Below are 25,761 nucleotides of genomic sequence, written 5' to 3' on the forward strand. Positions count from 1 at the left end.
TGCTTGTCCAAGAACTGAGGGCCTTTTGAGGCCATAGTAAAGATCAGTTATGAGGTCAACACGCCAGCAGTTGATTTTGATGGAGGCGGTGGAGGCGTCTCTCCTGCAAGATGATCATCATACCTGATCCCACCACCCAAGATAAAGCCAGAGGAATAAAAAAACTTCTGTCAGTCATCATTTCTACTCATAATAGGACTTTGTGATGCCAGATGTTGGATAACTCCCAAACAGGCTGGATGCGAAAGCGAAATATCTCTTACTTCCCCCTCTTGTTTGTTTCATGTGAGCAAAAAAATAAAGTGTTCTTATTTTTCTGTGTTGCTATGCTGAATGGAATTTGTTCAAACCCATCCCTCACGCATGATGAAATACACTTTCTTTCCACTGATCTTACTGATTGCCTCACCCGTCATGGATGTTTCTCAAGCAGATGTTCTGCCACATCTTCGAGCTGTATTGGTGAGAACGATCTCAGCCGTAACCTTGGGTTTGGCTTTAACAGGTGATCCAGCCTCAGTGAGTCCACTTGCCTCGTCTGCCATCCACCACACACGCGCATAGTAAGGCAGTCCATTGTGACTGAGGCGGTAGTGGTGATACGTGCAAGGTTGTGCGAATAGTGAGTGGAGAAGTTGGAGCCAGCCAACCAATAAGGTGTTTGTTTGGTGGTTCGCTGTCTCAGCAAACATTTCCCTCTGTCTGGCTATCTGTCTGCCTGCTTGTCTGTCTGTCAATCAGCCCCCAAATAGGCCTTCCTCAAAGACGCCAACCTTCACAACTTACGTGAAAGGCGTGAAGAATTAACAGCTAATTGTCTGGCCAAGCAGTCATAGGTGCCTGCCTGTCGATCATCTGTGGTATAGATACATGCGACGGAACCCACTTACTTGGTGACATGCAAAATTGGCTCTTCCTCCACAAATTAACGAAAAATGTAAGCTAACTTTTGGCTCTGTCACTTCACTCACATCAGTCATTAGCTTACAGGTAGGAGTTCTGGACATCTTCGCCCGGAAGGCCTCTTTGTTCCGTTTATCAGTAAACAGAGAGCGTGATACATTTACGCCGTTACTTCGTCTTGCTGCCGCAGTCTCTCCAGATGGCTACAGGACAAATGAGAAGTGGACCGGTTTCCGTTGTTCCTATTCTTTCCTTCTGTCACTGACACTTCAGGTTCGAATTCAAATAGGCTCATCACTCTTCAAGTACTTTCCCGAAAAGTCGCAATTGACACATTTGGAGAGACCGCAAAAAATGAACGTTCTTTTTAACCATCGCTAGATCCTTTGAAGTCTGAGAGCAAGAGAGGAAGAGGAAAGGAGCCCTTTATCACCAACAGGAATACTTTCTTCATACAAGAGTAGAAACTGAAGTCCTTCCTTACAGACCTAAAGCTAGCGTTGTCATTTAGCTGATGTGGTCTCCACTAGGTCCAAACAAGAATCGCTTCAATAACTGCAGAGGTCGACTGCAAAATGGCTGAAATGAGAGCTTGCCGTCAAGTGGCTGAAGTGGGTCAGGATAGCCAAGGCAATCCAACCATCAACTGAACAAGTAGTGCTATTCAAACCCCAGAAGCAATTGAAGCTTAGCCTCCACACCTTCTTCCATCTGGCTTTACCTTTGTCTTTCCAGAGGAGTACCACTTTCTGGAACTTGGTTTCAAAAAAGTTTACCTACTTTAATCCAGATGGTAGAGGTGGACCTTATGATGGGCTGCAAGACCTCTAAGCAGTCCAACAACGGAAAAAAGAGGAGGAAGGTTGATTGATGTTGCCCTCTCCCAAACCTTTATATTCCTCTCATTCATACCTTTCCAGGTGATTTTGACCTCTTCTTGATAGTGAAGCTAGGAATAAGGGAATTAACAGTTGGGCATCAGGGTCGGATTCTTCTTGGTTTCTATGAGCCAAACTTTTATCCGAATCGAACCAGTAGCAGCCTCGTATCCTGTCAGATGAGAGGGGATTGATAGGTTGTGGCGGTGGTTAATCCAACGAATTGAATTCTTTTTTGATGACAAAGATGGGTAAAGTTAAACCCTCCAGTTCATCAAACACTGGAGACGAAGTCAAAACAAGCCTAAGGAAATTCGAGGGATATTTTCCATGCCAACACATCTGAACGTTAGTCTGTCCCAATGACCAGCCAATAGGACTACAGCTGAACACCACCTCAAACAACGTTATCACACCTGAGAAATCATGACATCCAATGACCTTAGCATGGAATTTGATCCAACCACAGAATAATTCAAATACAATTCTATTCAGATGCAAGATGCCCTTGATTCAAGGATCCTCACCTGCCTGTAACATGATTTGAGGGCTAATGTAAAATGTGGCAGTAGGTTTCCTTCCAAGACCCAGCACTGTACACCGTCAGGTCGGAAGGACGGCTTGCTCGACCTTTGCCAAGGATGTTTTCTCCGTAGATAAAGAAAAAAGGAAAAGAAAAAGTTGTTCTGCTTCAACACAAGTCGTCAAAATGATACCTTATTAATTGCGAACATCTACAACACCCAAACGACCTGATTCCCGTAGTCCTGACCTCACATCTACGCAAGCCTCTTCAAGTGCGTCTCTAGAACCTCAGAAACCAATCACTGACTAGGACAGGGGGTGGGTCAACGCTAGACTTTATAGTTACACTCATTAGTGGCCTTTGAGCTCCTCCAAATGTTACGACGAGCTGGAGGTGAGAGAGGAAGCTTCAAGAAGGTCTCCATTGTGGAGAATCAAATGGATGGAAATTTGCGGCGGCTGCAGGAGAACATTCTAGAAGAAATAAGAAATAGATCTGCTTTTCCCCTTCGTAAGGTGGCCAAAGACACTCAACGACAACAGTTGTCTTCAGGTGAATAGATTAACAGCTTCAATCTTTTAAAATATTTTAAAATATCCCGAAGCTAAGGAGAATTTCACTTAAGAGTTGATCTTAGGCAAGAGGTTGCCACCCTTTCCATAAAATGGACTAAATGGTTAAGAATGATAGAATACTTCGTTCACGTTTGAATTGATTATTGTTTGCTTCTTTTTTGAAATGCCGTTTCGAAGATCCAATCCACTCACGACAACGCTATCCATCAGGAGGACCGCCGATGAACCCCCAGCATCGCCATTCTTCACTCATCCGAACAAACTCCCTCTTCGAAGAGCCTCAGATCAGTTTGAGTGACTCCAATTCATTCCCCCTTCCATCGCCTCCTCTGCCTTCTCCACCACCTCAGGACCTTTTACCTAGTCATGTTCAACCTGTCCTCGATCAATCCAATTACCCTAAAACCTCGGAGAGGACTGGCCAGTCATATTCAAGCCTCAAAAATATCGTCCGCTTCCACGAAAACAGTCTAGAACAGGGTAACCAGGAGCAGTCTGTGTACAGACCACCCAACCTACGGTGTCATGCTCCCGCCAGAGGGATCATATTACGATCCCAGAGTATGTTGCACCCCTGTCTACCAATCAAAACTCCTTGTGATCCAGAAGAAGGTGCTGACATCACCAATAGGCCACCTTCTCCACCACTGAAATACAGCCCTACTGAGGGCAACTTTAGGTCCAGCTTCGTTCGACAGCCTAGTTTAGTAATCCCTAAGAAGGGATCTGCACATGACATCTCTCCTCCCGGTAGTGATGTTGATGAAGCCATTAGTAAAGCGGAAAATCGAAGAAAGCAAGTGGAAATGAGATCCATGACACTGCAACGAATTCGAAAGCCCTCTGGAGGACGACTGATCAATCTACAGGATCCACCCTCACCCCTGACCTACTTTCGTCCATATCCTCAACCATCAGTAGTGAAGTACTGTGTCACATCTAATCAACAAGTGGAGGAGGGAAGAAATAATAAGAATGAGGAGGTTTCACGTCCTCCACAGATTCGAGAACCACCCAAAATTCTTGCCACACGTGGAGTAACACCCTTTCGACGACTATCACGAATTTCTGCTTCATCATCGTCTTCCACTTCTCCTGATGCTGCCGTTCCAGCAGATGGTTCTTCGTCAATTGATGAAGATGGGCCAGGTGGCCAGCGTGGAAAGTGGGTATTTCCAACGCGTAGAAGCATCTATGCTGAGGGAGGCCAGCAAGCACAACATGAATTGCGAAATAGTCAACGCAAAAGGGAGACATCTGCAATGCCAGACAGTGAGAAGAAGCCGCCGCATCATTACACCGGTCCAGGAATGTTCAGAGGTCTTTCGCCTAGATTGCCGGCACAACTGGAGCGCCCACGTAAGTTATTTCTGTCTTATCGATGCGAACATGAGGTCATGGGTCATCTTTGGGGCGGTACGTGGTGTGAGGTGTGTAGTCTTGCTTTTTCTTACACGAATGACACTTTCTTCACACCCATTGATTCACCAATAATGGTCGTTGTCAAAGGAGACATTCTGGCACATCTTTGAGTCGCATTAATGAGGTAGATCTCAGACGTAACTTATGTTTGGCCTTCAGCAGGTGATCAGATTCCAATGAGTCCACCACATTCACAGCAAGTGTACTCCGTTGGGAGTGAGGTGCCGATACATGCCTTGGAAGTGTGTCGTTGTGTGTGGTGGCAGTGGGAGGTAGTGTAGGATAGTGCGAACAGTGAGTGGATCGTTTGGATTCAAGCAACTAATGAGATGCTTGTTCGTTCGCTCAATGAAGACTCCCATCTGTTTGTCGATGAACGCGCGAAGAGAAAACGAATCTCGGTGGGATAGGCAAGGCCCAAAAATTGTAGAAGGGAGGTGGTGAGGAGAAAGGTGGATGGCTCAATGGTAGATACATCACGTTCAGGGGGATCTTACATTATCCAAAGGGCAGGACTAGCAGTCACGTGTCAAGGAGAACTTCAGCAGTACTTCTTATGGTGATCGAGAAAACAACTTGTGGGCATCCACATTAACTGGAAAAGTGGTGGAAGTAACAGAGCAAATGTCCCCTATATGCCACACTTGGAACACTCCCAAATGCCTTCTTCCTCACTTCCTGCTCCTATGTCAAATTGTTCAGCGTCTACTCCGCATGGAGAAACTGATTTTGTGTGTCCCTGTCGGGCGGCTAAACACATCGTAGCCTGTCCTCATACCACCCACTTACTGAGTGAACTACACTGACCTATATCCCCCGACGTCCATGCAGTGGTCGATTGGACTTCATGGGTATAATAGGATGCAACAGAAACATTGAGGATTAGTGAACCATGGAGGATGCAAAGGAAGAGGGAAGGAGGAAAAGCCTCTGTACTTCAGCGCCTATATTTCCCGAAGTAAATATCATCCTCTCTTTAGCCACTGGACAGTCACAGGGTTCTGTATGAAGCAGAAGTGACATTTGGGGGGAATGTAAGTGGTGTGGAAAGGGATATGCCGATGACGACGACGAGGTTCTGTGGTATCAGCACCAAAAGGTTTTTGAGAAAGCGAAATGGGAGTGGATGGGTAGCAGGCTTTTTCCTCAAATGGAAAGGAATTGCTACATCGTAACGGTGAACGGTTCTGCGAAGATGAAAAGCCTGTAGCAGTGGATGACCTGGTTACCTCGTGGTGTCGTCTCTGTGACGCTAGCTGAAAACAGCGGATTCTGCTCTGATGGCCTTGGTGGCGTTGGTGGTCTTTTCAGTCATTACAGAGTCAGTCAAGCTTGTTTAACCATAAGGTCTCGGTTGTGCCAACGGCATGATTATCATTAGCCACTGGAAGAGGTGAAGTGTAGTGACGTAACATGAACGTAAAGCAGTGAAAGATCAAGATGAGAGGTCAACAAGTGTCAGTAAATGGCCTTGTTACGGTGGTTCGTACACGTACACAGGGACTGTGAGTCGTCGTGATCTGGGTAAGTAAATGGGATGGTGGTGGTGCGAAAGGAGAAGGGATGAGAGAGGGTGTAAGGTGGGGAGAGGGGATGTGATGAGGCGCTACAGCTTACCCAGATGTTCCCACTGCCACGGCATAATAGTTCAAGAAACGTCGCAGTGTGTTTCTATACCGTTCCGGCACTTACACAAAATACGGCATCTGGAGACATGGTCAACTTGCTTTTGGATGGGAAGATTTTACAGGGCCTCGCTTTCAGTTAAGAGTGTAGCCAACGGGACGTCACTCATCTCAACTCACGTCGCTTCACGTCACCTAATATTCTCACTTCCTCAGTGATGTTACTTGCCTGCCTTCGTACCAAATGCTCACCGCTATTAGGAGAATAACGTTGTGAGGAGGTGAGCAACCACTGGAGTGATATACCACCAATATCATCTTAGATCATGGGTGAGTGTAACCAGCCACTCCAGGTGACTGAATATGGACCAGGTAGCTGCCTAATGCCTCGTCAACAAACATCCGCCGACCAGTGCTTTCCGATGCACAGCTGACCGTGGACTCCTTCTGTTGTGGCAGTGCCTGTCCTTAGAGGCAAGCGGAAGTTGCCTCCACAGCATCGACCTCGACTCGAAATTGTCTCGGTTGGGGTGATTTTCGCCATGAATTGAATCTGTGTCTGGCGTGTCCTGCATTCGTCAGATTAAAACGGTCGGCCGGTAGTAATAATGAGAATCTCCATGCCTCCGTGATTGGCTACTGGTTGTGTGGATGGCAGCTTGTGCCACCCGCGCTACTTGTCACCCTGTCCTAGAGGGACCTCTCGGTGCCCTGCTGTTTGACACAAGGTGCGTTAACTTAAGTAGCTCTCTCCATCCCACAGTGGTAACTTTCATGATAAAGTACAAAAAGGAGTGGATTAGCAGATGTTTCTGGTCATATAGCACACATGGAACATATTAATTAATACTTCGCCTTCTCCCCTACTCCCCTCCTTTCATTTTGCCCTCCCATCCTCCTCCACCCTCTCGTTTTCCGATGATAATGTAAAAATGGGTAAACCTTACACGCACGAAGCGTACTTTTGCTGGCAGCTTGCCCAGTTACAAAGAATTGGAGGGTTGAAACAAGTAGATGTTACAGACGTTAAGAGGACCATTTAATTTATGGTGCGTCACAAAGTCAGGGAGTTCTCAAATGCCGTTTGACAGGAGTTGTCATCCCCTCCTTCCCATGCAGTTCAGCTGACCTCTTGAATGACTGCCTCGCTTAGCTGGTGTTGATTGGCGTGAGGATTATGCTTGAGGTCCGCTGTATTTGACCGTGGTACGGTGACATTCACTTTGAGTAAAGGAGATGAAACGCCTCAGCTATTGACTGCAGTATCCACAGGATTGGGGACTGTGACCCAAAGTACTCACACTGCCAAGTCAAATTTTGGACTGGGTTAGACTTTTGCTGTCCACTGCGGTACACACATGTGTGTATCAAAGAGAGTGCTTCACATCTGTGCTGTTTCGTTTCCCTTCAACTACCACTTAGTGGCTGATTGGTGCGTTGTTTATCCCAACTTTCATTTGATTGGTTGGTTGTTTTATGGGGCATAACGAATAATTCTAAAGCTGGCGTCGATTCATTTTAGTAAATGGAAAAACTTTCTTGAAATTTTGAGACAATAAATTGGGAACTCAAATGGTAAGCAGCCATGACCATATATTTATCCAGATGTTGCCTCAAGACATTTTTATTACGCCATGCAGCTGCAGCGACTTTAGTGACAGTGGTTTTTTATTATTATTGGGTGCTTCTGGGTCGGCTTTTCGGGGTCGTTCTCTTGTGAATGGCTGAGTAGTTGACTCAGAAAGCGGTTGAGTTAGTAAATTAGTCGATGACCGATTAAAAGGATAGATGGATGACCTAATAAATGAGTGGCTAATCAGCTACCTGCTCCGTGGATAGCCAAAAAATCTGCCTATAAAAGAGACCTGCTGATCAACTTCTTCATTTTATGTCAATTTCAGGTGAACGGCGATCTTCTTTTACCAACTCGACAAGGTCATTCTTCTGTCCCCTCACCAACCAAATGGAATCCACAAAACCCTCCACCAAAGTTGACCGCATGGTCTCTCCCATTCCTTCACCCCTTCCATCACAACCATCAGTCTCCGTCTACGGCACCATGGATCGATCCTCCCGCACTCGCAATCGTAGCGGAACCTTCAACCCCTCCCAGAACGACTACGACAACGGAGGCTTCAGTACCTGGAGGTCATCTCAATTTTACCCAGGAGTAACAGCAGGCAACACTGGAGTACAAAGTGAGCGAGTGACGGATCTGGGTGCGAGCCGAATCTCATTGTGGAGCCAGAAGACATCTGTAGAGCAACCAGAGCCTCAACGATTTGGCAGTCTTGGCAGGCATGATGATCGGCTTATTCGAAAGTACCTTCAACGGCATTCATCAATGGGGTCAAGGGCATTTCTGCCGGAGACTGGAGGAGGACATAGTTTTTTGCAATATAGCCAGCGATAGATGTGTTTAGAGTCATTCCTCCCCCTCTTTATTTCTGATTGTAAATAAATTGAGTGATTTTCTTTTGACCAATTTGAACTAGGAATAGCTTGGCTCAGTCATTTGGGGTTACAAAAACACTTGAAGATGGTCTTTTGGCGGACGACAAAAACGGTGCAATAAGAGGGTGATAGGTAACCAGAAAATTGTCCTGATGTAACCTGTCGAGGTTGGTTTGAAAGCACAGGTACGGTGACCTTCGTTACGCTCTGCCATACCTTCCCTTTCGGGTTATTCGAGCTTATCCACCTTACCAAAAGAGGTTAACGCATTCTCTTGTGTAAATGTAATTAAAATGAATAATTTTTCTCGGAATTCAATCTATACAACACAAGCATGAGGTACGAGATTTCTATATGGTAAACCACGCAAATCAACCTCAGACAAGTGCTGGATCTACAACCTTTTCTTGACCTCGTAAATTTTTAATGTGCCTAACGATCGTTTTTTCTTCGCCAGAGAAAAAAGACTTTAGAAATGGCCATCTCTGCTTCTACCTCATCCCTGCCTCCCAGCTGTCCACAACATTTCCAGTGTGTTCGTGTGATTGGCTAATGTCAGGAAAGGTTGCAGCCACTTTTCATGGGTAAATTTTGAACAGGACGTTCAACTGCTTGATCCAAAAATCCAAGCTGTTTCTAAGGTAATTGTTTTCCCGTAGTCTGGTTTAGATGATATTTTATGACCCTTTAAAAGAAGGTGAGATGGAAGGGGGCCTAATGAAGGGTACCGCGTCGATATTAATCTAGGCACACAAACAATGGCCTGCACTTTACAGGTCATCACATGCTATAACAAGTCATTGTAGCAAAATAAACCACACAGAATCTGAACTTTTTCAGCCCCTGGCGCTTTACTTTCAAATTATTTGGGATTCAATCGTATCTACTAACCCACTAGTCGAGATAAATCAATTCGAATTCCCCAAGGTCTTGGCTGTAGCATATTATTTTGACAGCGACATTTTGGAATTACTACCTGATTTTGGGACTCGTAACTGTAATTCTGGTACGTTTTCAGTAGATACTAACAGTTACTAGCCATTAACTCAAGGCGACATAGCTCTGGCACTTTTCCTAGCATTTGCCAAATGTCAAAGCTACCGAATTATAATCGAAGTTAGAAGTACCGGGGTGTTCTTGATTGGGAATTTAAATATGCATGGTGATGTGCGACTAGCTTGAATCGGAAATATTTTGGTGATTTCAAATTTAACTTTACCCGCATTTGCGAATTCCCCAATTTATCCCACTTTATTCCAATTCATTTACCGGTTTTTATGCTGACATGTAACAAAGGACTGCTCCATTGGTACTCAAATCCAGACTGGCTCGGCAGATTGAGGGTCAACTTCCATTCATTCCCAAGATATTTAATTTATTTCAACAAGTACAGAGCAAAATAGCTCAATATGACATTGCAGTCAGTATATTCTTCCCCCAAATTTTGCCTGAAGTAATAGTGAATCATGAGAGTTCCACTTAAGTAGATTTTGTACTAGACTTTTGTATTCCAAATCTTGTGTATTTCAGGAGTCCGGTGAGCAGTGATAGCTGCTGGTTTGGGTAAGCAATTGGCGTAAAAAAGTTCCTCAGAAGTTATTCCTTTCTTATTTCACCTTAATTTAATAATTTGTTATATTCTGATTTCTAGCAAAAGTATTTTTATAAAAGTTGTGGCAGCTGGAGTTAGGTAACACGCCCTAAAAAACAGACTGTTTTATTAGTAAAAGTTTTATCTGCGGATTTAAACAGTCGTTTGACATTGTTTTTGTTATTTTGTCAAATGGGCCTATGTTACTTTAGTTCTCTATTCAAAACAGCGTATCTTCAAAATAGAGCTCCCAACTCCCAGCAGCCAATGAAATGGCTCTTGCGCATAAGCTGACGAGCTTCAACAAGTCTGTCCTACGTAGAGCCTTGATATCCTTTTCTACATCGCACTCACTTCGCCAGGATTCCTCCCAGGAATCGCCTAAGAAGCTTGTTCCTAAGTTTTCTGCTGATACTCCACCACCGGTTTCTATCAAAACAAAAGGTTCTACTTTCTCTACGTTTGTATAAATTGTTGTAGTCAAACAAAGTGCTAGTGATGCATGGTACTCCACCGTCATTGTTGGTGGTATAGCACTCACAGGTTGGTCTATTTAAGCCGATCTCATCATCTTTTCCTTCAGGCTTCATTTTCTACGTTATTGTGCATGAACTCTTTTCCACTAAAAGTCCCACTCGTGTTTATGAGGAGGCCTTGGCAATTTGTATCAGCGATACTCGCGTTCGCGACTTGTTAGGTGAGCCAATCACTGGCTGTGGGGAATCCACTCGTCGCGGTAGACGAACTCAAATTGCGTAAGTTCAATCTTTTAAGTGTTTTCATCATTTGTTTTCTATGGGGATTTGTGATTTTGCTCTTAAATAGATCTTCAGAGTGGTTTGACAGTAACGGAAAGAAGCACATGGCTTTGCGCTTCTACTTGAAGGGTGCCTATGCCTCCGGCACTGTTCACCTTGAAGTTTACGAGGTTGGTCGTTTCCAAAGTTTCGCTTTTTCTGCCTTCTAATTGTACAAAAGATTTGCGCCATTTAATCAGGTTATTTTTTGATTTCTTTGTGCTTTCTTTCATGTGAAATGCTCCATTAGCTTTAGTGATAACTGGTAGACATACTCGCCTCTGATTACTTTCGCACTACAAAGTAATGAGGAAACACTATCATCAGTAGCAAGTACATATAAATGTGCACCATCGTTCTCTTTTTTTCATTGGCTGACACATCTAGACGGATTCCAAAGAACTAGTCTACCGATATCTGGTCGTGGAGGTAGACGGCTTGTCAAGGCGCCAAGTGATTCTACGACCTGAGGCAGATACTCCAGCTACCTCCCCTGCTGTTCCACCGCCCCCACCACCCCCACCTACTCTTGCACCCTTTGGAGAAGAATCTAGCGAAAAGTAGATATGATTTTGGGATTATTATCATTGTTAGTCGAATATTGATAGGGAATGAGTGCCATAATAATACCCGGAAAGCTGTTGTTTATTAGCAAAACTTTTATTTATGGAAATAAAGAAGATTGTACCATTAGTGATACGTTAAAAAATGATTTATTTTATTTTCGTTCCGTTTTGGCTTTTCCTTAGCTCATTTCTTTCTGCCCTGCAAATCATACCACCAGTCGACAGCATTCATAGGTTGGGTTATGTCCTGACGATTGTGATTTCTCCATTCTTTTGGTAATGCATACTATTATTTTGTAAAAATCGAGAAATGCAGGTCTGCGGGTGCTAATATAACTCCGGGTTTGGCCTATGATGCTCAATGTGTGTAACAGTCTAACCTGGCATATTGTTCCTAAATGACAAGAGTTTTTGAGTAAACCCAATCTCACTGCTACCAATGTAGTTTTTCAGTTACTTTTGAGGCCACTATCGGGCATGCGGTTTCAGTGTGAGTGTCCCAAAGGTCTGATGGATTCGTAGCACGGACGAAAAGGGCAGAGTGCCTTCTCACCAGATTTGGAATCGAAACTTGGTAGACTGAAAAGCTTGCTTAATCGGGGGTGTAAATGTAACGCCCTTTTTACTATTCGATTGAAATATTCCTTTCCAAATCCGACTTTTTATAATCAGAGCTTTAGTGGGAAAGATTATCTTTGTTGAGAGTGTTCGGTTCAACGGCTCTCTTCAACACCTATATACATAACCTCAGTGGCCTTTTCAGTCTGCTCTGGTCTAATATAGCTTCAGCACTGGTGGAATGGAGCTTCAACAGATTGTTAGCGAATTGAGTCCACTGTAATCTGCGAGATGCATAACAATCTTTGGAGTTCCAAGTCCTCGTATTTGATCTTTCCTTGTACCACGTAGCTCACTTAACTCTCCTCGAACGGGACTGTGGAGACCTCTTTAGCTTCCTCGGATCGACCTTTATGTTGGTGACTCGGCCAATGATGCTGATTTTTCAACTCTTCTGTATGTTGGGAAAAGTGGGTATTGCTTGAGCGGGAAAGTTCGTGCAATTTCCGGTTTAGCTATTCGTAATGACTTATGACCTACTTGTCAAGCAATATAAGGTACAGGCAGATGCACCTTCTATCGGTTTGCACGGTACGCTTTGCCCGCTCTCTGCTAATTCTTGCCTGCTTTGAACCCTCTTAGCATAAATTGGCAGCTGAATGAACCTCGTGGATGTGGTTCTAGCCTGTCCGAGACGCGAACCGGTCTTAACGTGGTAGCAGAGCTGGAAAAAAGGTATTCAAAGGAGGTGGGGTAGTAGAAGGGACCATCAGAAATCAAGGAATGAATCGTGTACGATTTGAAGGTGGATGCGTCACGTTCGGAAAGACCTTCAGTTCACCCACCTCAAGTCTTAAGTACTATCTGGAGAAACGGGCTTAGAAAAATTTGTTAGTAGACTATTCTAGAGTGTACTTTGCTTCACCTACATGGAAAGCTGTCTTGGCATTCATCTCAGTTCACCGTCGCACGGTGGCAGCCGGCGGACATGTCATAGATCAGTTCAGTTCAGTCGAAGTTAATCAAGCTGTCAGGCAACCATCTCACTGTGTCCGTGTGATGATGAAGGAAGGCATAGACTCCGTAGACATCTACTTGGATCGGAAAAAGCCTTCAAACACAATACAGTCCGATGCAGATGTTTCGAAGTCGGTCGTACATCTGTCCTGAGGGTTTAAATCCACAGTCTTGGCCGGTATTTCTACATATGTTATAACAGCACGTAAAACTTCTGATCCTGGAGAGCTGGTCGAAGTAAAATTTGTAATGAAAATATGCAAGAGGTGATTCTTTTTGTGAAAATACCGGCTGCACTCAATCTTTGGATGTCCTTGGCTGGTTCGGGTGTACTAAGCACCTCCCATTGCCAAACTTTTCAGATATTAATTAGACACTGGAATAGCAGGAACAAGCTAGATGTTGTTTTCCTTTTTTGAATCTTCTTAGTACTGTAATTGAAATTTTCGACCCTTATCCACTTCTGGGTCTACCTTGGAAGGAAAAAAGCGAGGAGGCTCAACAAGGCTTTTGCAAATAAATTGTCAAATCCACTAAATAAGCTTTGGTACTTTTCGGAGCATCTGACCACTTTGATATGTTTACCTGTCGTCGCAGAACAAACAACTCAATTTAAGGCGAGAAGCTTCCAAATGTCCTTAAATATGAGGGATTCCGGTAGCGGTTTTCAATAATGATGCCAGCGTGAGATCACTATAAATAACCGATGATCCGAATAAGCTCCATTAATGAGGTTTTGCGAAGGATGTTGGTGTAAATTGAAGCACATAATAAGGACATTTTACTTATATTTTCCTATTCATTCCCTATCGCAGGATACTTCTCCAGAGGCATATAATGCCTACTTATCTCATTTAAGTAGTAAATCACGTTGGCCTTGACGATCATCGATTGGTATCAGAAACCGCATTAATAGACTAGTAGTGTTAGGAATCAAACAATTTCGTGAAAGTCCCGTCTTTATAAACTAAAGGCTTAACAGTTATTTAGCCACCTGCTGCAGCCTCAAGTGAACAAGCATCAGTGATTTGCTTAACGCAATCAAAGATGATTGACGACTGTAATTGGGTTTCGGAACACTACCACGCCACTCAGTCATAAAACCACTCCGAACTTCACAGTCATTGGCTTCTTTTCGCAATGTGAATGAAGGTTATGTCTCGCAAATCTACTTTCCACACGCTAGGGTTGGAATTTTATGGACAGGCGCCTTTTATGCGCTCTTTAGGTTAGCAACTGTTACAACCCTTCTTGTCTGGCACAAGAAGCTTGCATTAACCATGCCTCAAGCGCCTCAAATGGTGTCTTCTAGTCATTTTTTTGGGGAAGGAGGGGGCTGAGCTTAAATTAAAGTTGTGTACAACTCTTTTATATTTTACTGATCTCAGATTACGTGACTTAGACCTCCTACTGGCGGTAAGAAGATCAAGAATCAACATTTGTTAACGCTTTTACCTTATGCAATTATTTAGGCAGGAATTTCTTCAAATTTGGTCTTGTTGCGCAATCTTTACTAGGCGGTGAGAAATTAATGTGCGAAAGTTTGCAAGACCCCAAACTAAAAAAAGTACCTTCTGTTCCCTATTTGACAACGTGGCACCAACAAACCAGTAAAATTGTAGATGTTTTTATATGCTCTTATACGGGGGAAGTGATTTATCAAAGTGCGACATCCAAACGGTGCGCTTTGTTTCCACTTGACAGGTGAGTCAGTTAGTCGGCTAGCCGGGCTGGCGCGTGCCTGGCATGAGCCACAAGCGGACCAATTGCGTGCCTCCTGTGGTGCTATTGGTTGAACGTCTGCCTTGTGCACCATGGCATCAATATAAACGCAAGCGCATGCTCTACGTGCATATTTTCTCTGCACGCGTTGCTCGTCTCTCACGTACGTACGCACGCACGCTCGTTTACACGCGCATATCAGCGCACTTGCCCTCCACATTACCTCAAGTGCAACAAGAAGAAGGCGTGGACTAGGCAATATGGCCGCTCCTGCAGCCAATTTAACTGCCAAATTTTGTCGTCAATTATTTCAGGATACCGCGCCGCGAGTTATGGTGCAACAAACGTTGGATCAAGTTATTCGTGCTGATCAGGAGCGTTTTCGTGCTAAATGGAATTTTGACGTGGCCAAGGGTTCTTCCACCACTTGGAAAATTGTACACGAACCGAAAGCTGCTTTCTACACTAAAATACCACGTAGACTGAAAGCACGTAGACGGTTAAATCAATCAGTGGTGGGGACACTTAGAGGTGAAATGCAGACACCGAATGAAGGCCTGCTTTCGGACTCCTCCTTGGTTGGAAACCTGATTTTCAATTTCTCGGGACAGCCAGTGGAAAAGAAGATGAGGAACACTCTCATCCCCTCCTGTGAACCCGATTCCCCTTCTGTAACAGTAACTCCAGCCCCTTGTGGATGTACCACCTCTCGTGTATCATCAGCACCAACCACTCTTCCTACCGCCGATCCTGTTTTCAAGTTACCCTCACCTATTTCTAAGCTGTTGAAACGGAAATCACATCCCAGGATGACTGGCAAGTGATGTTTCTAACTCCTACGTAGTTTATGCATATTCAGGGATAATCTTTCTCCTTTTTCGTTCCATTTTAGATTACTTCGCCGTTCACAAACGGGCCAAAGCATCGAAAAAATAGCACCGGTGAGTGGAGCGAATCAGAGAGACGTCCCTTTCCGTCTACATGGTCATAACAAATTAATCAGATGGATGTAGTCTCAATGATGGTGTTAGGTGTACATTCATCTGAACATGCGGGCACAATAATTCCTGTTGGACCACTGATTACGGCGCGTCACCTTTCCCCCTGCGTTTGTTGCCATGTCAATACTGCCATCTAATATTTGCGGTCAATTTGTGCCTCCTTTTTTGTAGTGCATGCAGACCTCCCTTCTGACCAGTTAAACAACGACATCACATTTCACACACCCTGTGTGTTTGGTTTTTCTTCCTGCTTCTCCCTCCACCCTCTTACGCCCAGATTTTTATTGCCAAGATTCTTTTACTATGCAATAAAGTGCACATTTGGACTGTGTCCACTTTATTTTCTGTACAACACAAAGGGATCAATAAGTGAGGTCAAAAGTCACCCAATTTGCATATCATTAGTACGAGAGGTCGGCCAGCAACTGTGTGCAACGTTAATGCGACCCGCTCCGGACAACCCATTTGGCCATGAACCAATGAGGGTGCAGTGACTAAGTCCTCTGGCTCTCCAGCTGCCACTTTATGGACATCCACGTTGCTAGTGTCGCCCTTCCTTTAAAGAAGATAGCCGCTATCACACCGGAAGCCTAGCAACTGGAGGTTGCGTGTCACCTCATCCTGTGCATGTACGGACGCATTTTTTTAATGACTTAGCAACTGGCAGGTTTAAACTTGTCTAGACTGTCAGGCTTTCCAAGAATAAAAGAGGAAGTAAATTCTGGGCGTGTGGAGTTGTCTTGCTTGTTGACACTTGGAGGTTTTCAGGATTGGATGACTCGCCTAGACCAGGCGGCTTCACCACTTCCCTATTGGAGTGGAGACCCCAAATATTTGCGAATGACTGTGTTCACCATTCCAAGTTTGCGCAGCTTCACATCTGGATGTCCTTTCCCACGCTGGCGGCGGATTGGATGTAAGTAACTGCCGGGATCATCGTGGCCGAGTTAGTTGCTGAGAACTCTAGCTTCTGCACTCATTCAAGTGTCTTGCCTTGTTGTAGTCTTTACAAGTATCGTCTGTTGTCCTGATTGACGATGGTCGGATTGGACTGGACTGGCCTCCAGGATGTGCATCAGCTATCCACCACCACGGTCCCCGTTTGACCTGAACACCTATTGTGCTCTAAAATCTCATGGAAATCCCAAAGTGTGAAAACCCCATTGAATCATATCTTTGTGGTGATCAAATACACCGGATAATGCGGAAGGGGCTTCAAACTGAGCCTATGGGGACCGACGGGGGATGTTTGCCCTATCGCCTTGCTGATCTCGTTCACCGTCACTGTTTGGCCACCTGTGCGTTTGTTTGGCCTATTTGAGGGGTTAAAATGATGCAATGCGGTGTGATCCTCACAGGTCACATCCTCTTTGGGAGTAATCATGACTCCGCCCACTCTATGTGTGTCATTCCAGACTGGACGAAAGCCTTTGCGGTGGTTAGCATTCCATAACTCCTCCGAATTCCAATTCCGCCTTGGGACTTCACTACCTACCTTGGGATCCCCCCGGTCCATTTGTCTGGATTGTCCTCAAACTTTTGGATCGCTGTGTGTCCAATTCATGCTTCCCTTGGAGGTGATCCAACCTCCTCGATTCAATTGTCGACCTCAATTGCTTTCCTACCATTCAGTCCCATCTCTTACCACGTTGCCACTACTGCCGCACTCAGGCTACCCATAAGGTGGACAAAATCGTCGAGGACTTCTGCAGCACAGTAAATAATCAAAATAAATGTCGTCGCGGATGGAATCTCTTCATGAAATGCCTTACTAAGCAGATTTTCTGTGACCAACGTCAGAAAAAAAGGATTCTCGTGAGTAGTGCAAATAAGGTCATCTTAAGGACAAAGTGATTTTTACAATTTTTCCCTCTTATTCTTCCTGTATACTCCAAAGTGTCTACTTTAAAAACTCCAAATAATTCCAAATTTACCGAAGTATTCAAAGCACTGTGTTATTTCTCAACTGGTCAGAATATACTACTGATAACAAAAAGGAGTAAGCTGTAGTCACTGTTTCTCTAGATGGTAGATTCAAAGAGCTTAACACCCTCTTCCTGTGTTCGCATTAGTTACGAAAACTAATAAACTGGAGTTGAGGTGTTGACATGCGGGTTATTTACAGGTCACAGGAGCGGTTACTAGGGCTCAATGTGGATTTGAGACTGCCTCAGCGTTATTATATTAGTCTAGTGTGGAGATTTATGGCTTCGTCAAGGCACTAAAAGCCAATATGGACACCTTGGCTACACGCCATCTGTTAGCACCTCGTAAATGAAGGCTAGACGTTATTTCCATCGTTGAAATGAAAACGGGAAGGTAGTTTCAAGATTTAATAAACTTGCAAATAGCTAATTACTATTTTTGCTTTCCCAGTTGCGAAATTTAATTAGCTTGCAATTCTAATCACTTGTAATTTTACATATTAATCAAGTTATAATTAATCAGAAATCATTATTTACAGCCAATCAGATAAAATCGATAAATCAAATTTAATGATTTTTAATTTCCTTGCGACTGGGATATAATTAATGCTTTAATTAGTGCGAAGTTTGAAAAAGAAATACACACCTATTTTAAATTATTAAATATTTTAGTGATTGAGAACATTTTGTGCTATCCTATTATCTGGGGCTAAATAAGTAACCAGTGGCCGGAAGTTGGGAGAAATGGGGGGAATTGCGCGTCATGCTAATGAGCTGTCGAGAGGATGCTAATCCCAAGGGGATGTGGGAATCGCTTGCCCTCTCTCCCTCCTAATTAGGCTAAATATTATTCTGTGGGGTTTTGTGCCATTGAGGAATAATTGATGAGAACTGGGGATCGGTACAAGTTATCACAAGTCTCTATCGTTCCGACACATGCGTGGTGGCTGGCAAAAAAAGCGCCTTGATAGACTAGATCTCGTCCAGATGGTCACAGCACTGAACACGGAAGGCGACCTTTGACTCCGTGAGTATGTACCAAAAATTGGAGCCGTTTTCTTTTTGCGTCGCAATATAAATGCACATTAGGCGCATGGAAAGATTGGACAGTGATCAGTACCCCCTCTCTCTGGGTATGTGTGTACATGACCCAAATAAATGTCCACGTGTGTTGCGAGTGGAACAATTGTGGGAATGCGTTGATATGTCCAAATTTTTTTTCTTCATAAAATCATTTCTCCATGTCAATGTCAATCAATTACGAGTTGATCGGCAGTATGTCAACACGTGGCATGCGCCCGGAACACGAGTAATCGATAAATGGAGTGCAACCATGTCCTCGGCTTTCGAGGTCATGCTTTTGATTACCACAAGCATCATCTGCGGGGGCGAGAGGGGGGGTGCACATGAGGTCAGGCCTGGGTATATAGATTAATTGATGAGTCGTGCACTTCCACTTTCGACAGTACCACCATCCAGCTCCAGTTCTTCCATCTCCGGGATCAAGACCAGCTTGTCTACTTCTGAGCACTCAAATTGGAAGAGCAAGGTCAGGAGGTCTATTCGGCTCTTAGGCATCCTGTTCAAAAACTGCTGCTGTCAGCTGGTTGAAGGACTTCAATGTGGGTGACTCCAGGCGCCGTGAATGCGCCTTCTAGTGATGATGGAATAGGTCACCACTATCGAGGTAGGTTAGCGTGTTTACACTCCTCCCTCCATCATTCACCAAGTTGTACAACATATGTGGCCTTAGACTCCCGCGTAGCGAAAATGGCGCATGAATAAACAGGTTTGTATATCGTCTCCGGGACCGGTGTCATCATGTGACTGAGCATGTGCAGTTGCTGCGCCCTATGTACGCATGTGTATAATGGCGTAGCGACTCTAGCGGTCCATTGTCCAACAAACGGGGTGACAAGACCGTCTAAAAGAAAAAAAAGCTCTCAAAGTTATCAACACTTTTAAAGATGGGATTGAAAGGAATATTTATAAGCTAAAAGGGAACTGAGTTAAAAAAACAGCCGAACCATTCAAGTGACGATGGGATTAAAGAAGGCCTTCCATTCAGCCCCTATTCCGGCCTCCATATCATTGTTTATCCACAGTGAAGCCACACCGCCCATGTTAGCCCCGGGGTGTTGAAGTAGAGACCGGAAATATGTGACCATGGCAACTAGGTCGCATTTCAGGTGACATCCTGACGATTAAAAAAGGGATCATTTGAAAGGCTGTTGCTATGGCAGCCGTAATGTAAGCACTTGGAGATGATTTGCGAGTGTGAAGGTCAGTAGCTTCGATTGAGTATTTTTTTTTACTAGAGAAAAAAAATACCTAAATTTTAACACAACATTTCTGGCCGTATAAAAATACTAAAATACTCTAGTGAATTAAAAATGATTAATTAAAATTTCAAGTTAGTAATAACAAATAAAGTTCTATTTAAACCAACCCTTCCTATTCACATAGTCCACAAATGGGAGCAATAACATAAGCCGAGAAAATGAGAAACTGCCTGAAAGGGAGGGTAGGCAAGAGGGACTGGCTGAAATCAAGGGCACTTGCCACGACCTCCTCTTCTCCGCCCTCGTCGCCGCAGCGAGCCCGCTTGCCACGTGTGCAGACACGGTAGCCAATCAGGGAGCAGGTGGAGGGGGCTTAGTCAGCACCGCATGCCGCGTATTTGCATCACGTGACATGTGCAAGTCCTCGTAGAGGCAGGAAAGAGGGACTCCACGCACTAATTTGAGTTCACTCTTCACATACGGTGAGAACAATTGACTAGGTGTAAGATTCTCTCAAAAAACGCCGAAGCATGCAATTTTTTGACGCATTTGAGGGGGACTTGTCGAGGGAATCCGCCTTTCGGTAGGAAAACGGCTTTGCTTATTTTTGATCGAGAAAAGCACAAATTGCCTTCAGTTGGAAGGTTAATTAATTGAGGCAAGTTCACTTTATGTCTTTAATAAGTACTAAGGACTCCAGGAGCTTTAGGGTTTTATTCAAAAGTTTCTACAGACAACGGGAGGAAGAACAGGGGAGGAAAGAGGGAGAGAGGGAGATTACGGAGTGGGTGGAGGAGAGTGAAAGTGGGTAAGGGGCCTTGGGAAGGTGGGCGGGGAAGGGAAGAGGAAGAAGGAGTGAGCACAAACGAGACAGAGCTGCCAGAGTCCATAACGATGCCGGAGAAAGGGGAAGAAATGGGAAGGAGTGGACAGTTTTGGAGGGGAGAGGTGTGGGCGCTTACAATGCCGGATCTGCCTCGGAATCCTACGATTCGGTCCGGACTTAAAAGGAAGGGGGCAACGATAAAGATGGTTTACTCGGCTCCACAAGTCTTTACGCGGCCTCTCCCTCCTCTTCCTCCTCAAATTCTCCCTCTTCTTCAGCCGTGGCGTCCTGGTATTGTTGGTACTCGCTCACTAAATCGTTCATGTTGGACTCGGCCTCGGTGAACTCCATCTCATCCATGCCTTCGCCAGTGTACCAATGAAGGAAAGCCTTCCTTCGGAACATGGCAGTGAATTGTTCGCTTACTCGTTTGAAAAGCTCCTGGATGGCCGTGCTGTTGCCCAAGAAGGTCACCGACATCTTAAGACCACGTGGTGGAATGTCACAGACAGCGGTCTTGACATTGTTTGGAATCCACTCGACAAAGTAGCTCGAATTCTTGTTTTGGACGTTGAGCATTTGTTCGTCGACTTCCTTCATGGACATACGGCCACGGAACATGGCTGCAACAGTGAGGTAGCGACCGTGACGAGGGTCACAAGCAGCCATCATATTCTTCGCGTCGAACATCTGTTGGGTCAGCTCTGGTACGGTAAGAGCTCTATATTGCTGGCTGCCACGGCTGGTAAGTGGAGCAAAGCCAGGAATGAAGAAGTGTAGACGCGGGAATGGCACCATGTTGACAGCTAGTTTCCTCAAATCGGCATTCAATTGACCAGGGAATCGCAAGCATGTCGTCACGCCAGACATTGTCGCACTAACAAGATGGTTCAGATCGCCGTAAGTTGGTGTAGTCAGCTTCAAGGTACGGAAGCAGATATCGTATAAGGCTTCATTGTCGATGCAGTAAGTCTCATCCGTATTTTCCACTAATTGATGAACAGAGAGTGTCGCATTGTAGGGTTCAACAACAGTGTCAGAGACCTAAAATGTAGAGATATTAGAGAAAAATGAGGAGAAAAAAGTAGCGCATAATAGACCTTTAATATACCTTTGGTGATGGAACGATTGAGAAGGTACTCATAATTCTATCCGGATATTCCTCACGAATTTTGGAGATAAGGAGGGTTCCCATTCCAGAGCCCGTGCCGCCTCCAAGAGAGTGAGTCATTTGAAATCCCTGTAAACAATCACAAGACTCTGCTTCCTTGCGAACAATGTCTAGCACAGAGTCCACTAGCTCAGCTCCTTCGGTGTAGTGTCCCTTCGCCCAATTATTGCCCGCCCCACTTTGTCCAAACACGAAGTTGTCTGGGCGGAAGATTTGACCAAAGGGACCAGCCCGAACACTGTCCATTGTGCCGGGTTCCAGATCGACGAGTATGGCCCGAGGCACGTACTTACCACCAGTGGCTTCATTATAGTAGACATTAATGCGCTCTAGTTGGAGGTCCGAATCCCCATGATAAGTTCCTGTGGGATCAATTCCATGCTCATCCGAAATCACCTCCCAAAACTATAGGGTAGAAAATCAAAGTCAACTTAAAATGGCCTTTTATATAAAAAGGGGCTGAATTTAATTAACTTACTTTTGCTCCAATTTGGTTTCCACATTGACCAGCTTGAATGTGCACAATTTCACGCATTTTGAGAGATTATACGAACGCCGAGAAGATTGCCACCGGATGCGAGAGTGGGTTGCCGAATTGTAGGCGTTGCTAACCCAAACACGTTTGAAAGCGTCATCTCGTAGTGGCGATCGATAACTCGCCCAATCGATATTTCCTCAGGATGCGTCACACCAGCAAATGCGCTGAGGCGCGACGGGTCGAGGGGAATTAATAACTAAACCATAAAAAAAAGATAAAAACAGGAAAAAAATAAAATTTTTTGGTACATTCAAAGGTGAACAAGAAAGGGACGGCATCGTAAACTGCTAGCAAAAGCAACGTCAAGTAAATTAGAAGGTTTTTTAGCAATTGAAGGGCACGATCTGAGGCAGAGATAGGAAAAAAGATTTTAAGATAAATGCTAAATTAAAGTTGTGACCAGTGTGGAATATGAAAATATGCAGTTTACAGTGCTTTGAGCCGTGAAAGAGCTAAATTATATGCAATACTTAAATAGGTATTCTTTTTAAAAATATGTAACAGACAGGTCTCCCTGCAGCATAGTGGTTTACAACATTATTACCAGATAAAATATGTATAAAAAACGTATAGAATCAGGGATTTTATTAAAATGAGAGTAACAGTTGCATTATATCCGTGACACCAGGTAAAGTATTATGTAATACTTATGTTGTTTAAACGTTTTGTTTCAGGGAAAAGGCGGGCAGACAAATCGCACCTCTCGACCGTGGAGCCATCGACATCTTTCAACCCAAAGAAAGATCCCGTGTCCAAGTCTCCCTAAACTAGTATCTACCCTCCATTTACTTTAAACAAGAGACATATCAAAACCAAATCAGTCTGGGTGTTCCAAGGGTGTGAAGGCCAGGGAAGAGGCGATCAGCCAGTCTCCTCCTACTATTAGACAGTGGAATCTCAAGTGTTATTTAATCACCGTTTTTTTTGAAAGTTGGGTCTAGATTTCAGATTTGATTCTTTAAGAAGACAGTAAAACTCAGACTCAGGAGCTATAAATGAGTTACAACACAGAACTTAGCGATCATAAAACAAAGTAGTGGGTTTTATGAATTGAAAGTAAGAAAGATACAAAAATTAGTGCGTGCTTTAATGTGAACTCGAAATCCTGTAATAAAGCCTGGCATAATGAATCATGTAACACATGAGGGTTAAAATGCATTTAGCCCAATATACGTGGTGTACATTATAAGCCAAAAATTCAAAATGAAAGTTTTATTAATAGCAATTATGCTTAGGCAAGTCGTCCACCGTATCATTACTAAATTCAAATGGTTGTATGTAATTCGGTGGAAACTATCGAGTACTGGAAAGGCATAACATACTTAAATTAATTAAAACAACAAAGGTGCATGGTTAATAATTATAAGAGAACCATGCAAATTGTGTTTTGTTAAGGCAAATGCGAGGAAAAGTTATCTTGTCTTTATAATTAATCACAAACTCATTATTTCCTAGTTAAAAATGACAGACTAATTCATCTTTAGCAAACAAAATACATTAATAAATAAATACATAAAATTTCACCAAATATCTTTATATTTGTTTGCTTTCTCAGTCAGTCCACTATGAAGGTCACGGAATGTCATAATAGCTAAGAGTGGGGCTTAAATAATTTGATTTGGCATCTTTGACAAAACGTGCAATGTACGATCGTGCTGAAAGAAGCATAAATTTAACACCGAGGGAAGATTTGGGCCCTCATTTAGGGCCTACAAGTTATAACGTAAAATTTGAATTTAAAAAATGCACAGCTGGAGGTTATGCACCTTTTGGTTCTCTAGGACAAAGGAACACAATATTCACTTTAAAAAGAGACGAAATCCCATCTCCATCAGCTTACAGTCCTAAATCATCTTGTATACATATAAAGGTGAGTAAGTACCTTACCAGTTTTCGTCATACACCCTACGAATAATAGACCAACTTTTTATTTATAACAGAACATTGACCGTTACACTTGCATTATTATCCTCACAAAGTGCCAAACTTGACTCAATTATTAAATCTGTTATTTAGCTCTTTATAAAAGCCTAAGGATTAGTACATTTTTTGCATTTGTTATTGTTTAATTGGTGACACGAACTTGCGCATTATTTACAGGGAGGCTCTTCAATGAAAAACACCGAAGTTCGTTTTGGCATTTCTAAATCAGTGGTACCTGGGCCTAGTACATACAACGTCAGAGCTTACTGGCCAGGATCTGAGCATGATTCATGCGATCTTCTAATGCCCTATTTGTTGCATTCTGAAAAGCCTAAGGCAAATAAGAATAGTAGAAAGCATTTTGACAACTTCAGATTACAATTCGTTATGTGGAGCGCACATTTCCTTCCATAGTAGCAACATTAGATGCACATGGTTATGTGGCGGGGCCAGATGGACAGCTGAGACCCCAAAGCGGGCAAATCCGATTCTGCCGCAATGAAATGAATTCATCGAATCTTCAATCTTGTCAACGTTATCGAGGATGCAAATGGAGTTCCAGGGTATTTCACAAAATGATAAAATGCTAGAGTTTACTGTACACACTTCTGCTTAAATCCATCATACATTCCTAATTTACTTTGCTTTTTCAGACGGATTACAGGAAAACCTTTTGTCCATTAAACGACTATCCTGGACCAGGCACTTATTTTACTTCCATGAACGATGAATGGATTCGTCTCATAACTCGTGGTCTTCAGCAAAATCTAACAAACTCAAAACACGTTCTTAATGTCCCACGGTTCATTGAAAAACATGTTCGTGATGCAAAACATGAAGTGAGCTTCAAAAAGGACTTAGGTGACACTTTAATTGGAATCACTAAACATCTATGCAAGTGTGGACTGGTTTTATGATATAGGGTCATGCCTGATAAGATTCGACAACAAACAGTAGAGCTGTCTTTGAAACACAAACGACTTACAATTTTTGATAAATGCACAACTGTCTTGAACTTGCTACTTAGGACTGTAAGTAGCATGTTTCTTTGCTAGAATCTGCCTCCGCCAGGACTATATTTTGTTGATGAGAGCCAACCAAGGAAAATAAATCCCCACAGACCACCATTCGCAACAAGCGCTCCAGTGAGTATCCAAGATAAAAAGTCATACAAATCCAAATTCTTCCGTTTATTTGTTTATGTATTATTTTCATAATTAATTTTGCTAAGCACTGATAAAGGGGAATTTTGCCGAGCTTTGTAAACTACCGTCCACCTCCTCACCCTCCTCTCCATAATTTTAACACTTATAGGGCACTGCTTTTGTATAAATAAGGCATAAAAGGATTCTCTGAGCCTTAACACTGGAGGAAATATCGTGACTTGGATCTTTGCCTCCTATGATAATCATCAATCAAAACGCCAACACAACACATACGGGCATTCAAGAGCCCTGGAAC

At 43.7% G+C, this 25,761-nt stretch overlaps 7 protein-coding genes across 7 annotated transcripts; 6 read left to right on the plus strand and 1 right to left on the minus strand. All coding sequences in view use genetic code 11, as the record gives it.

Annotated features, from left to right (window-relative positions):
• Positions 1-2,681: 2,681 nt before the first annotated feature.
• Positions 2,682-6,623, plus strand: EGR_07578 (hypothetical protein; the record flags this gene model as incomplete). The annotated part of the gene is made up of 4 exons (XM_024496827.1): positions 2,682-2,859; positions 3,060-4,241; positions 4,464-4,546; positions 6,402-6,623. 4 exons carry the CDS (start codon positions 2,682-2,684, stop codon positions 6,621-6,623), a joined length of 1,665 nt encoding a protein of 554 aa, XP_024348763.1.
• Positions 6,624-7,817: 1,194 nt separating this feature from the next.
• Positions 7,818-8,342, plus strand: EGR_07579 (hypothetical protein; the record flags this gene model as incomplete). Its single annotated transcript, XM_024496828.1, has 1 exon — positions 7,818-8,342. The coding sequence occupies one exon, from the start codon at positions 7,818-7,820 to the stop codon at positions 8,340-8,342; it is 525 nt and encodes a 174-aa protein (XP_024348764.1).
• A 1,904-nt stretch (positions 8,343-10,246) lies between these two features.
• On the plus strand, positions 10,247-11,335 carry EGR_07580 (TIM21-like protein; the record flags this gene model as incomplete). Its single annotated transcript, XM_024496829.1, has 5 exons — positions 10,247-10,418; positions 10,455-10,517; positions 10,558-10,729; positions 10,800-10,902; positions 11,159-11,335. The coding sequence occupies 5 exons, from the start codon at positions 10,247-10,249 to the stop codon at positions 11,333-11,335; spliced, it is 687 nt and encodes a 228-aa protein (XP_024348765.1).
• Positions 11,336-14,658: 3,323 nt separating this feature from the next.
• Positions 14,659-16,746, plus strand: EGR_07581 (hypothetical protein; the record flags this gene model as incomplete). Its single annotated transcript, XM_024496830.1, has 4 exons — positions 14,659-14,862; positions 14,949-15,454; positions 15,527-15,575; positions 16,639-16,746. 4 exons carry the CDS (start codon positions 14,659-14,661, stop codon positions 16,744-16,746), a joined length of 867 nt encoding a protein of 288 aa, XP_024348766.1.
• Positions 16,747-16,836: 90 nt separating this feature from the next.
• EGR_07582 (hypothetical protein) lies at positions 16,837-20,272 on the plus strand (the record flags this gene model as incomplete). Its single annotated transcript, XM_024496831.1, has 4 exons — positions 16,837-16,933; positions 16,994-17,073; positions 17,268-17,450; positions 20,027-20,272. 4 exons carry the CDS (start codon positions 16,837-16,839, stop codon positions 20,270-20,272), a joined length of 606 nt encoding a protein of 201 aa, XP_024348767.1.
• Positions 20,273-20,896: 624 nt separating this feature from the next.
• Positions 20,897-22,374, minus strand: EGR_07583 (Tubulin beta chain; the record flags this gene model as incomplete). Its single annotated transcript, XM_024496832.1, has 3 exons — positions 20,897-21,712; positions 21,780-22,244; positions 22,318-22,374. The coding sequence occupies 3 exons, from the start codon at positions 22,372-22,374 to the stop codon at positions 20,897-20,899; spliced, it is 1,338 nt and encodes a 445-aa protein (XP_024348768.1).
• A 1,645-nt stretch (positions 22,375-24,019) lies between these two features.
• On the plus strand, positions 24,020-25,217 carry EGR_07584 (hypothetical protein; the record flags this gene model as incomplete). The annotated part of the gene is made up of 3 exons (XM_024496833.1): positions 24,020-24,247; positions 24,675-24,863; positions 24,954-25,217. 3 exons carry the CDS (start codon positions 24,020-24,022, stop codon positions 25,215-25,217), a joined length of 681 nt encoding a protein of 226 aa, XP_024348769.1.
• Between the last annotated feature and the right edge of the window lie 544 nt (positions 25,218-25,761).

The sequence above is a fragment of the Echinococcus granulosus genome, assembly GCF_000524195.1.
Source record: "Echinococcus granulosus chromosome Unknown EG_S00081, whole genome shotgun sequence".
Lineage (NCBI taxonomy): Eukaryota > Metazoa > Platyhelminthes > Cestoda > Cyclophyllidea > Taeniidae > Echinococcus > Echinococcus granulosus.